Raw genomic sequence first — 15,750 nt, 5'->3', positions numbered from 1 at the left:
ATTCTTTTTTTTTTATTATAAAGCAACGGCCCAAAGAAGAGGGGGGGTAGGTAGTGGCGGGCCTGGGGCGAGAGAGCCCAACGGCTCTCCGCCCCGGGCCCCTCTTTTTTTTTCTGCGGTTCCGGGTTGGAACCGTGGGCCCGGTCAACGGGCCGGTTCCGGGCCCACGGGCCCAAATGGCCCCCTCTACCTATACCCCTTGGAATGGTTAGGATATCCAATAAAGTAACACCTAGTAGTCCTAGGTTCGGTCTTCTTCAGCGAAGGATCATAAATTTTCACCTCTGCAGGACAACCCCAAACTCGAAAGTGATTCAAGCTTGGTTTTCTCTCCGTCCATAACTCAAAAGGTGTTTTTGGCACTGATTTACTGGGTACATGATTCAATATATAAGCTGCTGTTTTAATTGCCTCGTCCCATAAGTATTCGGGCATATTAGATCTGTTCATCATACTTCGTTTCATCTCCATGAGTGTGCGGTTTCGCCGTTCAACTACACCATTCTGTTCCGGACTCCTCGGCATTGTATACTGAGCGACGATACCACAGTCCCGTAAATATTTAGCGAATGATCCCATTTGCTGTCCAGTCTCGATATATCGCCCATAATACTCCCCACCACGATCAGATCCGACAATTTTGATTATCTTTCCCAATTGTTTCTCAACTTCAGTGTGAAATACTTTAAACATGTCAAGACCATTAACCTTCTCCTTAATCAAGTAAACATAGCAATAACGAGAGTAATCATCAATGAAGGTGATAAAATACTTATTTCCACACAAGGTGGCTGAATATGGCCCACTAATATCCGTGTGAATTATCTCCAACAGATTGTGATTGCGGGTAGCACCTTTCTTCTTAACTTTAGTCGACTTTCCCCTCACACAATCAATACAAATCTTAACATCATCCGAGTCAAGAGGAGGAAGGATATCAGCTTTGATAAGCCGTTTTACCCTTTCTTTGAAGATATGCCCTAATCGTTTGTGCCATAGCAAAAAGGATTTCTCCTTGATCAAGGATCTTTTAGCCACTTTATTCTCAACATTGAAGGAACAATATGGTCTATCGGGAGATAAAGATAATCGATATAATCCATCAAATAGAATGCAATTCCCAATAATTTTCGAGTTATAAAACAAATCCACTCTATAATTTGCAAAATAAAGGCAATATCCAGCCTTGTCAAGCAAAGAAAGAGATATCAAGTTCCTCCTAAATCCAGAAATATAAAACACATTATTCAAAACTAGCTGAAATCCAGAATCTAAATTCAAAACAATTGTCCCTATATGCTCCACATCAATGCCGATATTATTTCCAACTTTAAGCTTCGACTCCCTCGGACTTGGATTCCTTAGATTTGTGAGACCCCGTAAGGAAGTAGTCACATGTACAGTAGCACCAGAATCAATCCACCAAGAATCCAAAGGAACATCAACCATATTTGATTCAGAAGAAACCAACAACTCACCTTGGCTACTTTCTTTCTTTTCTTTTAGCCAAGCTTTGAACTTATAGCAATCAACTCTCTTGTGACCCTGCTTCTTGCAGTGAAAACACTTAAAATTCTTATCTCCATGTTTCTCACTATTGCCAATTTTCTTTAAGCCTTGATCTTTCTTAGGGGCATATAAGCATTCGACCCTTTAGGCTTCCATTTTCCTCTAAAGGAACTCAGCTTGGCATTAGTAATCAAGTGGGCAGATTCAATCTTCTCCTTCTTTAACTTTTCTTCCTCAGCCACACATTTAGTAATCAAGACATTAACACTCCAAGTCTCATTCTAAGTGCTATAAGCGGTTTTAATCTGATCGAATTCAGCGAACAGAATATTTAAGGCATGATGCACAACATAATCATCGAAAAAGACAATATTATGGGCCTTAAGCTTGGATTGAATATGTACCATCCTCAATATAAATTCTCTAACACCCATAACAGCATCATGTCTCATACTAGTTAACTCACTCAGCAAGTTCCCAACTTTAGCTTTGTCTAGGACTGCATATCTTGCTCCCACTGCCGCAAGAAATTTTCTCGCATTTGCATTTTCTGGCAAACCACTAATGAGATGCTCAGCAATGGACCTCTTCATAGCAATAAGGCTTAGTCGATTGGATTTTTCCCATCTAGCATGATGGCTTTTTTCATCTGCAATACTTTGATTATTGGGCTATGGAGGTTCATTATCACGTAGAGCCAAGTCCATATCCACAATTCCCGGGGCAAACTCTATGTCTTGTTTCCATCTCTTGAAGTTTGATCCAGTTAACATTTGGACAGTGGCATTATTGTTGTTTACAGAAAAAGTAACTGTTTGATCCACATACAATGCAATAAGATCAATTATGAGCAGTAAGCAATTCAACAAATAATTAGTACATTATAAACTCCCCTTTGGGCAGAGTATATAATGCACCACTATTTTTCACAGCATGAAGCTTACAACAACAAGGAGAATTACACATAATTGTCGAGGACACATCCCCTTTGGGCAGACAAATCCTTTAAATTATACATCTCCATTATATCACTACAGAGGGGAATTACACATAACATTCAAAAAACTCACCCCCTTTGGGCAAATAAATCTTTCGAGTCATACATCCCCATCTTTTAAATCGAGTACTTATCTTCATGCAATTTTCAAATTAATATACACAATAACCCCCTTTGGGTAGGTGATTGTATATACTAATCCTTATCAACAAGGAACTGCGAAAGTTCCACTAAAAAAAAAAATGCCCATAATTTCAATAGACAATATGAAACACTTTACGACATGTGCTTCTCATGATCATATTGCATTTAACAAGGCAATTACAAAAGATGCCCCGAAATTGCCTAAATTATAAAACTGCCCGGAAACCTATCTAAACGACCTCGAAATGCCGAAAACCATCATAGTTCACAGCCCAAGGAAGTGAGTTTGGTTCATAAGGCCGTTTTGCTTCAAACCGACCGAATTTGAGCACAATCCGAGTTATTTAACCCCATAAAAGTGAAATTTCTCTAGTTACTGGCGATCGTAATTCTTAAGGATCATCTGTTCTATATCAATTATACACTGAAAACATCTATCGAAAACCTAACAAGATCTTAAACAACATCCCTTTCGCTACAAATAGCAGCCCGTAAAGAAACACGATTGATTCACGCAAGAGAACTAAGTTATCAAGTCACACATGAACGAAGCTATTTTAGATAATTAGATCCGAGCTTAATATGAACCCTTGAAACGAAAGTAACCAATCGGAGGAAAATCGAAATTTTAGGATTCGTTCATAAATATGAACCCTAGAATTGAAAGTAATCAAGATCTAGTTGAAATTCGATTGTTATTAACCTTATGGATTCTACAATCATATATGATCTAGCTCTGATACCAAATGTAACTATTTATTAATGCATAAACACTAATTATACAAGAACAATCGGATCTAATATACGAATGTAGAACACCATAATTAAGACACGTAGCAGAATTAAAGCGTATCTGTTTGAGCCATTGCAATTCTAGAAGAAAGATAGATCAACGATCTATTGGAATGCTGATCTTCCTCTCTATGGCATATTTCGTTATAGCAGCTTTCAATGGGATAAAGCGACCGATAGGTATAACCTATCCTTTTATAGGCTAGAGAGGGGACCTAGCAAACCCTAATCATTAGTGCGTTAACTGGGCCCCTCCCATCACGGGCTTCAGTTAAACATAATTGCCTACATTTTGCTGCTCAACTAGGCTTGTAATTTATAGATGTCAAAACCCAATTCAATAAGATCACTAAAGGGTTCAAGACATATATTGGAATATTCATTAACCCGAGTATTCAAAACATAAAATCAATTAATTAATGTAAGCCCATATTATAGGAAATTTCCAACAGAGATGGCTCGGGCAAAGTCTAAAACGTGCAACAAATGAGGTGAACAAACCGTGGTCAACTATCCAGGTAAATATGGGGGCGAGGAGCGAGGCGGACTTACCCGAAGCAAGAGGATATTGGCCGGGAGTCGGTGGACAACGGTGGTCGCAAAAGCTCATCGGTTCTAGCCAAGTTCAACGTGAGTAAGGCCGAGAGCTAAAAAGAAAACGGCACATGCTCCTCCCTTTGCTATATTTTTGCGCCCGCTTTTCTCTCTTTCTTTGTTTTTTTCCCCTTTCTTCTCTCTCGGACCGAACCTCTTTTGGAGCCCGAGCGAACCATTAACGGCATTAGCCTGCCAACTCTGTCATGTTTTATGCATAAGTTGCCTCCTTTCCCAAGCTTGCTTGTGTGGACAAGCGGAAAATCCGTTTGACGTCAACGTGGGTTGATAGAAGACCACGTCAAATGCATGGTGTAATTGTGAGTGACGTGAGTAGTGATGGCGCAGGGAGTTGGTGAGTGGATAGGGGACCAAATGGGCTGATAACACAAATGAGGTGTGGACTGAGGAGAAAAAAGAAGGGAAGATGGGCTGTAGGTAAATAAAAGGAAAAATGGGATGTTCGCTTAGGCCCATGCGAGAAGGAAGAAAGCTGGGCTTGCGGGAAAAAAAAAAGGACTTGGGTGGGCTGCTAGTGTAAGCCTGTTCGCGGGAAAGAGGAGAAAAGGTGGGCCGAGCTTCGCCCGAGCGGGCTTGACCGGCCTGATCTGATTTTATTCCTTTTTCCTTTTCTTTTCTTTTTCTTTTCAAACATTTTCTTATAAAAATTTTTAGATTTGTGTATTTTTATTTTATTTTCTATTTGCAAAAGAAAAACAATAAAACATGCATATTTAATAAATGAGACATATTCTATTTTACAGAGAAAAATAAAATAAAATAAAATAAAGTACGGGACCGCCAAAATTAGGTGTCAACAACCCCCATATAATGAAGTCTCAGCAGAAAGGAAAAGCTTTTGCGGGCATCAAGGCTGATATGCGCAAAACCTGTGATCGGACAGCCTGCACGGTATCGCCGTATCCTTTCATCAATTTACTTCGAAACTCCTACTGGTAAAGGCTCTGATTCTCAGCTACAACTTCTCGTTAATTGACCTCTCAGCCTGGCGGCCATTCTGCGTTACAGAGGCTAATAGGACGAAAACGAGCAAATTTACGAGCATTCAGTTGTTTAGGGATTAAACTGATGTCGGTCTAGCCAAGCCTCGTGTTCATATTACTGGATTCTAAGGAACCACGGACAGTATCAATTGTCTCATTCCCGACAATGCCGTCGGATCCTGGGGCTTTTAGAGGGGCCAATCTACATGAGATTCGAGAGGGTCTCATCTGCTTGCTGCTCTTAAGTCAAAACAGTTCGATAACAGATCAGCAATGCAGGGACGAACTTCCAGGTTTCCTGTTGTATACAAGTTTCTGGACTACATAAACACGTTGCCTCGGCAAAGATGGACTTCACATGTTGATTCCCGTTTTCTATTTTCACTTCTTTTCGATGTACTTCTTGACAACGACAACATCGCGAATCGTCATCAACCCCCAAATGCTCTTTCGATTCGTTCTGTCATCAAATTTTCCAGAAACTAGGCTTTTTTGTTTGCAACGCCATGATGCAAGGACTTCCAGTCCCTGGTGAATAGGACGAGTTATCGGTCTTCAAGCCTGATCCTCAATTACATTGATCTGCTTCTCTTTTTCTGATGTTCCATTATATTGCCCGACGTCTTTACCAACTCCGAGTCCATAGACAAGAACTAAACCATTATGATTCCGGAAACTTCAACATATTCAAATTGAAGCGTAAAATGAACAGTTATGGCCCAAACGGAGAAAAGAAGAGCAAATGGGCAGATCGTTAATAGAGATCTCCAGTCATAACTCTCAAAGAACACAGAAAACAAATGATGAAATTAATTTACGGCGATTTTAAGGTCCATATCCATTGTCGCTTATGTTCATGCCATACTGGCTCAAAGACCTATCAAGAAGACTCCCTCCCCGTTTAGACAAAAAAAGATAGAAAGAACGCTATCGGAAGATGGTATAGAAACTCATAGTAGCGGGCTTTCATCTCCTGGGAGTTTCCCAATGAAGGTAGTATGAGCACAGAGACTCCAGCTGACCATTTCTTTAAAATTACAAGCGACATACATCAGCTTCCTATCTGAGATTCAAGATTAAAACTGAGCTGTGATTATGATTAAGTAATCACTTCATCAGCAAAAGGCACCTCAAAAAATATTGAACCTCCATACTGAGAAATGATCCATCTTATCACAGCAAAACGTACCAGGAGTTCCTCAGGACATAAGTTCTGTTCATCACAGAATGAAGATATGCAAAGTCAAAAGAGTAACCTCTTCAGATTTGGTGTGGCACCGTTTCAACTTTTCACTCTTGGTAGGCATATTGCAGACTGAGGAAGAGGGGCATCATCACAGCAGTTTCGAGCATTAGAAACAACCATCAGCTTCGCTGCCCACTTCAGAATACAAACACACCCGCATGTTGACCTTCTTTTTCTTACGATGGTGGCCCTTACATTAAAGCTACATCATGTACAATCTAAACTAGCCCATGAAAAAGCAACCTGCGCCTTAGAGGACAAGTAGGAACTGACAGACTGCCACCTTGGATTCACAAGCTTCGGGCAACCTTCTCATAAAGATCACGTGGCCAATTCCTATTCAAATTGTTCGCAAGAAAATTCGCAATCTGCACATGCAAAGAAGAGCATCACGTGGTCATCCAAAAAAGGGAGCATATATGTTGACTTTCAGTTGATCTTTTCCATCAAACAAACACCCCTATGAAGATATCCCAAAGTGGCTAGGAATTCACAATAGTCTGCTTTGGACCACATAAAAAACTGAACTGTTTAAAAACCCAAATGCCCACTTGCCTTGGCTCTTAGAGCACGTAGTGATCCATCGGAATCAGGCACATTGTCCATGCAACTAAGAGCAACCTTTAGGAGGTCAGGAACACAAGCTTGGACATATGGAGATAATTTCTGCAATACATCTGTTGTAACATCTGGTGTTCGTGGATCCAATGGAAGAAATGGAAGTTTGGCAACCTCCCTCAAAGCATCCAGATAATGACCTGCTCTCGCCAATTTGTATATTGACAATATCGCCTCAAGCTGTCTTAACACTGTTTGTTGCTCCATAACATTCTCTCTCTCCTGGGGACTGCAGGAATAATGCAACCAAGAAATAAATGTCTAACCACGGAACAAATATTCTAAATAGGAGAAATCTAAACGATGGGAAGTATTCTAAATAGGAGAAATCTGAACGATGACCGCCATATCCAATTTTCCAGTTTCATCATGCTGCGGCAATAAATGATCTAGCATGACAGAACCCTAAAAAATTTAATGTAAATGGTCCACCCAAAAAAGGAACTGCTACTTAGAAGACAGACAGCAGCTACCAAGAGATTACCTGATTTCAGGACTATATTTGTAAGTCTCCAAAATCTCGTTTCCAGAATGAATCAAACCCGCTGTCTGGCTTTCACCATCCAATCGTCCGCGTGAAAGAGCACATATTGAGTCCGAAAGGCATTTATTAATGGTGTCCAGGGCCATTGAGAACGCCCCAATTCTCTTCAGAATCTCTATTGACTGATTTAATTAAAGCAAATCATAAGTAAGGGAAGAATAAGCAACGAAAAAAGGTATTAAGCCCATACAAGATTCGATACTATCCTAAGATGAAATTTCCATTTAAATTCTAGATTCAGCCATGCAGGATGACATAAATGGAACAATAGTGAAGATGAAAATTCAGATGTCAATGAAAAGCTATACATATAATGTGAAATAAAGTAGTAAGGGAAACCAAGTAAGCAATAGTAAATAACAAAATGAACTACCACCAATTTATTTATACAAAAGAAATGGTCTCTCTCTCTCTCTCTCTCTCTCTCTCTCTCTCTCACCCCTCCTCCATATACATATTTCTAAAAAAAATTGTTCCAACTCAATAGACTATATCACAACACGTTTACTCTTGTTATTGGGTAGCCAATGAAACAGCCAATGATCAGCAGAACATGAATCACCTTGAAAAGACAATTTCTGAACAAACACAGTCAATCAAAGTACTTGAGCTCTCAAAAGTTCACTGAAAACTGATTTCACTTGTAGCTCCATAAGGGCAATAGGAGAAAGGGCAAATTCCATCAGCAGTCACCGAACTTGAGTTGATTTTGCTTTCTGATTTATGCACTTTGACCAAAATCCGGCCAATTCTCAAGCAAAATACCAATGTGGAATACAAATGGCCACATGGCAACCATGTCAGCAATTAGCTGGAAAATTGACCAAATTCCAGTCATAGCGCATCAATTGCCAACAAAAAGTATAATACATTGGATCATTGAAGTCAAAGTCAAGTGACATGATTGGAAAACACCATAGTCCAACATTAAGTAAATTTTACACAAGGAGGAAAATGGGGAAAAAGACCATACTTTATCATATATCCCAGCTTCCAAGCACTGCCGAGCAGCTTCAAGCAGAAATTGTTGTCTTGTTTTTACGTCCGGAATAAACCTTGTCAATTCACCTTCTTCCCCAGAACCTCTTGCACCAAGTAAAAAATAAATCCCACCATCTCGCAATAACAGCTCCGTGAGGAGCTGTTTCAGCATCAAACTTCTCTGTCTCTGTTGATCCGCATTTCCCCTCCCAGTCCAAGATAGTCGGCCACCACCCAATGCAGCAGCAGCTTGCGCATAATACTCCAATGCCATTGAAAGATCTCCAAGGCGTAAATATGAAGATCCATACTGTCGAATCATGCTACATGCTTCTGCATAAGCATCCATTACACCAAACTTTGATCCTGCCCCTGTACCTTCTGTAAGGACGCCATGATCAGCAAGCACGATAGCTATGTGAGTGGCATCAATGTTGTACCCTTCATCTCCTACTTCTTTAGACAAATAGAGGATAGCTGGTAGGAACTGGATGCTTAGGAGCAGGATATAAGGATATACAAGAGGGTCCTTCCCATTTTTGGTATAGTATGATGCTTCAAACTTATTCAGGTAAGCCTGCAAATCCTCTAAACTATAGGGGACCGAACTCTCACTAAGGATAGCAGATGAGCCTCCAATAGGGAACTCCCTGATGGCTGACAGTTTAAACCACAAGAAATCCTCTATGGTGGTGAACAGTGTCGATAGATCTCTCAGCAGCCTTTCAACAAGCCTTCGAGAACCAGATATCACGGCATATAGTAACAACCTTTTCTTATCATATGCAGCTCGACCCACCCGATCACCCATTCTGAACAACTTTTCACATTCTTCTGAAGCAGTTGCAGCTGTCTCAGCAGAAACCATACCTCCAGTGTTTATCCATTCTGTAAGCTGCCAATAACAACTAAACATTAGGGAAGAACAAAAATCAGCACATTTGGGCAGTAAACAAATAGTACCAGAGGTGCAAACTGATGAGCACTTCGGGATGACAAGGCAACATCTCTTGCTTCATTGTAATACCCAGTTCTCAAGCAAAAGTATATCTGTTGAACCAGGAAGTGTGTAAAATAAGTCAGTTACAGGCATAGGTGTTCCATACTTATAAAGCAACTGCAATCAGCAATATCCCCAAGTAAATAGGACAGAGCCCAAATACACTCGCTTAATATAAAAAACAGACAAAGTACTTATTGTAAATATTTTTTTTCCTGTAATAGTTCATATACAGAAAGACCGGATAGCTGAAACATAAGTCACTGTCATCTCAACAAAAAAAACTCTAAAGCTCAAGATTAAAACTTCAGCAGTTTTTATTTACCGTAGGGGCCCAGTGAAAATGAGGATTTCATCATGAATAGACCAAATTTCTACATTCTTATGGTATTGACTTCACGATCAAAATATATAATATGAATACAAAAAATAAGCATTCTTAACCTGCTGCCACGTGGTGTCAACAGGTGGCTGCCTTCGAGCATCACCAGAATCAAAGTCAAGAACACCATAATCGCGCAAACGAATCTGCAACATGAAATTAAAGGTAATAGAAGATCTAAAGCAAAATAAAGCATTAAAAACGTGCTACTCCAGATAATTGAATAATAGAAAGAGAACAGACCCGAAGGAAGGCGTGAATCCTTTGCAAATTCCCAACACCGCCACCAAGAGCAGCCTAGAAAGAGCAGAAGAACAAAATAATGAGCACTTAACTCAGTAAATACATTTAGTATGTTAATGCCTTCAAATCTGTTAGAGACAAGCCGGACAAAGAGAGCTCCAGGTCCTTGAATACTGCTTCAAAAAGGTCAAGTATGATTACTATATAATGCGAGCAAGAGCTATCTCCAAATATGGTCGAAGCAGCAATTTTACTAAAGTCTAAACATAAACAAGAAGCTTTCGCCATAGAAGTTTCATGGAACCAAAATGTCAAGACAGGTAAAAATAACGACTTCATACTTGTGCAGGATGACTTTGTATCATGTCCATAATGTACTTCTCATGTCCCCACTCAAGGTGCCGCCTTGCACCAATTACCAATGACATCTTCTTTGAAACATTCCACCGAATAACTGAATCCTCATCCATAAGTGCCTAGCAAATTATTGCACAAACCATGTTTACTTCCCTATGGCATAAGAAGGAAAAGGGAGCTATGCATTCGAATGGAGTAATAGTTAAGAAGATTTATACAGCCACACCTGAATGAGATGCCATATTTTCAGCACACTGACTGATTTTCCCCCAGATGTATTAATACCCAAACTTTCATAAGCACCCTTGAAAGAAGTAGCGGGCTGAAATTCGAACAATAACAGAGAAGAAATTATGCCCATATCATCCAAAGAAGAATAGATTTAGTGAAACAGGAACAATACAAATGTATACACAGCATCATAATTCTAACAAACGAACTCATGAGACAACCATTAGAAGGCAGAGAACAAGAAGTACATATAATGACTAACAGTAAGCTTCTCGAATACATATGCTGACGTGCCAGCTAGCAGGCAAATAACAACAAACTTTGATTAAGACATGCTTCTATGTTAGAATCTTAGAACTGCCCCAGCACATATTCAATGCCTAGTAAACAAAAAGATGTAATGAGCCACAATAACTATTAAAAATAAATCAAAACCAAAATTTTCATTACTTTAAACGGCAAGGCACGCTCTCTAGCACTGTTAAGATCCTTCACAACACCACCATAGACAGAAGCTTTTTTCTCAAGAATCGATTTGTTTGCTACAGCTACAATCTCCATGCCTGAAAGACCAGATGAAACTTGAGGGCTTGAAGCCGTTGAGGCTATTTGGGGAAGACGAGGAGCTCCACGGCCTGAATCACCAATGTTAGTCTTGGGTAATAATGATATCCGGCTTAAGCTCTGAAGAAAATCACGCTTTTCCTTTTGCCAATCATCCTGTCAGCCACAACAGCAAAGCACATATTAGAAACCAGGGCTGGAAAGAGTGGAGATAGCAATTTGAAATATGCTATAATTGAGTTACGAGTTACAACCTCCAAAACTTTCAGCATATAATCATTAAAACTCCTAACATTGTCCTTCTGTGCTTCCTGAATAGCTGAGACCATTGCCATTTCATGAACCTACATTAAGAAGCAGCAAAAGAATTATCTAATCATTGGTACATAACCATAAATTCCATAAAGCAAGAGATACAAATCATGGAACTTTACAGCACCAATCTCAAAGATTTTGAATGTATTGAGGACAAATGACTAAAAACATATGAAATATAAATGTAACTGCACTGTTCCATGTAAACACGAAAAGAAGCCAACCAAGAAGTACATCTGTGAGTGTGCATGTTAAGAGGGGAAAAACTATTGAATGGAAAAAAGCTAGCAGATGAAAATGCAGATCCAAAGCCAGAAGGCATGAAACTGTTTGTGATACGGACTCCAAGGCTGGAGGGAAGCAGATGGAGAGAAGCATTCAACAACAAATAATGATATGTTTGGATTACGGTTTCAGCCAAGAGATGGACGGCAAATGCAACACCCACCCAAAGAAAGGGAGCATAACAGAATAGAAGAACACTTAGGAATGCATGTGAAACAAGTATGTAACATATTTACTCATTTGAATTCGCTAGCATGAATCTAGTCAAGGGATCACACTAACAGCTATGACAAACACAATTCAAGAGACCCAAAAAGACTGGCCAGATTCAGGAAATGAACACAAAAACATCAACAACAAAGAATAGCACAGGAATAAATTAAAAAAAAAAAAAAACACTTGTAGCACAAACTTAAACAGGCCAATCTTCATCTTTTTTTGAATATATGTATGTTAACACACCCACACCCCAAAAGAAACAGCAGAAATGATATTTTCACACCAGAAATGACATGACAGAAGAAGCTGAGGAAAAACTCGAAGTGATTTGAAAAGATGCCACCAGTGGAAGAAAAATATTTATAAACCTAGTACAGAGCACCTATAGCAGCACTCTCTGGCAATCTATGCATTTGACTATTTGAAAGTAAGATTGGAGAAACAATATTGACTTTCTTGAGGCCGGCAGAACAATGCACTGATTATTCTAACCCTTAAAAAACTACATTTCTTATTCAGCATGTACTAAAAACAACAAAAGCTTCAGCATTGACGGAAGAAAAGCCAGCAGTGAACAAAACCTCACAAGACAAGCGAAGTCAATTCAGAAAATATAACATTAGCATGTTCTAGGAGGCAGCCATATTCAACAAAAGAAGAGGGAGAAAGAAGAGCAGAAAGGAATTTCACAACACAACGCATCTTCATCAACTCCAATCTTTCCTAAATACTATGTAGACCCAGTTCAGAGAAAAGCATTAGCTTCTCACCCTCTCGGTATATTTTGAATGAAAAAATAAAGCTCTGCAGGATGCACAATTGGATTCTAAATCACCAACCAATGTAACATGGGGTTATACTAAGGATAGACCAAGCACCAAAACGAAGGGCATATAGAGTGAGAAAGCGACACATTTGAAAATGCCAATGTCCCATTCAAATATAATTGTACAAAAAAGGCTAAATCAATATCTTAATGGGGAAAAATGCCAATACCTTGCCTGAACAGTTGAAAATTATGCTGCCCTCATCAAGCTTATTTGGTTACAGAAATCAAAATTCATTAAACAACCTTCAATCCTCAAGATGGAAATGGAATGTAACAACAAAAGAAAACAGTCCCACATGCCTTTCTCAACAAGGTAAAGACAACAGCGCCGAAATAACCATAAAAAAAATTGAAGAGTAGAAAGTACCTGCTGCAAATACTCCTCAACAGTTGTCGCCTCAGCAGGGAACACATCCTCGAATGTCGTCTACAAACAGGAAAATCATTAGAAGAATGTCCTATACGACAGGCTATGGCAATGAAAATCCTCACATTAAATTTGTTGAACAATACGTTAAGATAAGTACAATAGTTCAAACTCCTGCGCTTCTTGATATTACTCTGTCAAGTTGTTTAAATTACATTTAGTCTCCAAATGTCACCACCTGTGTGGTTGCATTAGCATCTTGTGTTTCACATACACAGGAAGGAGTGTAGAAATATCCCAGATGTAAATTGAGGTTGCATTTCCTGATACTTAATCTTTAAGGAACAAACAAATGTCCAATGATAACAATCTGAACTAAGGTCGTGTTTGAAATTCTAATGTACTTTTAACTTTCTAAGACACCCACAAACAACCCCACCCTAGCTAGACAAGTCTCCACCAACCAAGAAGATTAACACAATAACTACAAGATTACCCGAGAGCAGATTGATCATGCCAAAGTCACATGTAAAAATATACTAGTGTTAATGTGTAATTAGCATGTCAAACGAATTAAAACAGTACGGTACCTTCAACTCAAAGGACTTCAGATCTCGTGCAAGCTGTTCTGCATTTATCCCTTCACGTGCAAGAAGCCTGAAAACAACATGATTATAAAAGATGCAATCACCCTACATAACTTCCATGTAGTCATGCTTGACGTGATGAGGATAAGTGATAGCAAAGATTTCCGGACAGATATAAGACCTGGTGGCAGCGATAGATTGAGATGGAGCTTCAGTCCTTAGAGTTTTTGACTTGAGCTTCTTGGATAATGCTTCCAACTGATCAAGGTTCCTCTGATACATACCCAAATAGCAAACACAAAATCACTATCAGAAACTTGGTACAATGATATATGCACAAATTCTCAATTTTATGATGACAAGTATACTCTTCATGATTAATCCAGCATGTGCACTTAAATTCAGTGGAGTGTTAGACCCAAAGCAAAGTGGAAAATGCAATGTGAACAAAGTAGACAGTCTCAAAACAAACCTTGCATTTGCTCTGTACTATCCCATGGGAAGCAATTGCTCAAACATGTCTTCTTTAATTTGAAGTAACCGAATCTTAATGACCTTATATTCTGAAAAAGAAATTCAATCTGGAATATTCTTCTTTAAAACTATTCTAAAGAGAACCTAGAGACTTGTTCTTTCCTTCACTAAATATATGTAGCTAGATGAAGGTGCTGCTGAGACCTTCCCCATACTATTTATTAAGCCACAAGTTTTTAGTGTTTATCTCTTGCAACATTTTTAGCAAATAAGCTTCCAGAGTTCTATATAATGACATGAGATAGAGACATGTGGAAAGTTCATAAACAGAGAGACAATGACAAGACTAACAAAAGTGTGGTAGAAACTGCAACCATAGTTAATTATGTGAGGTTCGGCAATGACCATGAGCCACTAAAATTGGTGACAGCAATAAGCGATTGCATTCACAGAGGTTGCACGCACGGCCTTAACAACATGACACCATCCAACAACTAAAATAATGGAAGAGCAGTCGAGAGTAGTGTCTTGGCAGCAATCTGGTTAGAGAAGACGGCGGTGAACTATGATTATAGCACCAAACTAGCAACTTAAGTAGCAACAGACAATGGAGATTTCAGTGGGGAAAAGAATCTATCAACAAGGTTTCTCTTCGTATACCTAATTGCAGAAATGGGTTTTATCTTTCCTTTCCTTCCCTTTCCTTTTGCCAGAAAATAATTGTCCCAGTGCGACTTATCTTATTAGCTGATTCAAACTATCTGAAAAGACAGTATAGCTTCTTCTTTTTTTCCCTAAAAATACCTGCTGGAAACATTCCGCAGCAGCAGAAACCAAAGCTGATAACATGAAACTGACGATAGCTGGGATAAGGAGCTAAGCTCCAAATGCTAACATATGACTGTGACTCGACTTTGAACAGCTGCTGATCCGAATTTAAAACCTAAAGCCCTTCAACTCCAGCCCTATCCTGAGAAACAAGAACAAGGCAACAGAACGAAAAAGGGGTGCGAGCCCTACTAGACGCTTCCCCCACCTCAGGCAACCGGCCCATGGAACGCATCTACTCAATGATCCAGGAAAATCCAACACATGCTTAAGCGCGAGCAAAAACAAAGGGATGTCTACTCATTTTGATCACGCAGGACTTCGTCATTCTCGAAACCACAAGGTTTTCTCGGTGACAACTTCCAGTAAACCTACACGGAGAGAGAGAGGGAGAGGGAGAGAGAGGAGCGAGAACCTGGAGAGGAGGGAACTGAGCGGAAGGAGCGGCTTGCTCGAGAAGCTTGGTGGAGGAATGGAGCAGATCGGTCCAGCTGCTCATGTCTCCCTCGTTCGCCATTGCTGTGCTCTCTCTTCTTCTCCCCCTTCTCCCAAACTCTGAGAAAAGAGAGGGAAAGGGGTTTTAGCCTTTTCCAAAGCCCTAATTCTCGAAACGTATTTATCTCGATTTCCTTTCTGTTTA

At 39.6% G+C, this 15,750-nt stretch overlaps 1 protein-coding gene across 2 annotated transcripts; it reads right to left on the bottom strand.

Annotated features, from left to right (window-relative positions):
* Window positions 1–6,191: 6,191 nt before the first annotated feature.
* LOC115730636 (nuclear pore complex protein NUP93A-like) lies at window positions 6,192–15,697 on the bottom strand. Of its 2 annotated transcripts, XM_048282427.1 has the most exons (16): window positions 15,526–15,697; window positions 13,990–14,081; window positions 13,812–13,878; window positions 13,222–13,281; window positions 11,461–11,550; window positions 11,093–11,362; window positions 10,638–10,733; window positions 10,396–10,530; window positions 10,055–10,108; window positions 9,874–9,957; window positions 9,393–9,479; window positions 8,422–9,324; window positions 7,389–7,570; window positions 6,842–7,133; window positions 6,530–6,654; window positions 6,192–6,440 (listed from the first exon to the last, which is right to left on the bottom strand). In XM_048282427.1, exons 1-15 carry the CDS (start codon window positions 15,625–15,627, stop codon window positions 6,577–6,579), a joined length of 2,592 nt encoding a protein of 863 aa, XP_048138384.1. In that variant the 5' UTR covers window positions 15,628–15,697; the 3' UTR covers window positions 6,192–6,440; window positions 6,530–6,576. The 2 variants fall into 2 exon arrangements, with proteins under 2 accessions (XP_048138384.1, XP_030525876.1); XM_030670016.2 differs by having other exon boundaries at window positions 6,192–6,654; window positions 15,526–15,696.
* Window positions 15,698–15,750: the final 53 nt, after the last annotated feature.

This window comes from Rhodamnia argentea, chromosome 7 (genome assembly GCF_020921035.1).
Source record: "Rhodamnia argentea isolate NSW1041297 chromosome 7, ASM2092103v1, whole genome shotgun sequence".
Lineage (NCBI taxonomy): Eukaryota > Viridiplantae > Streptophyta > Magnoliopsida > Myrtales > Myrtaceae > Rhodamnia > Rhodamnia argentea.
Note: the sequence above shows the minus strand (reverse complement) of the source record. Positions and strands in the feature narration are given on the sequence as shown.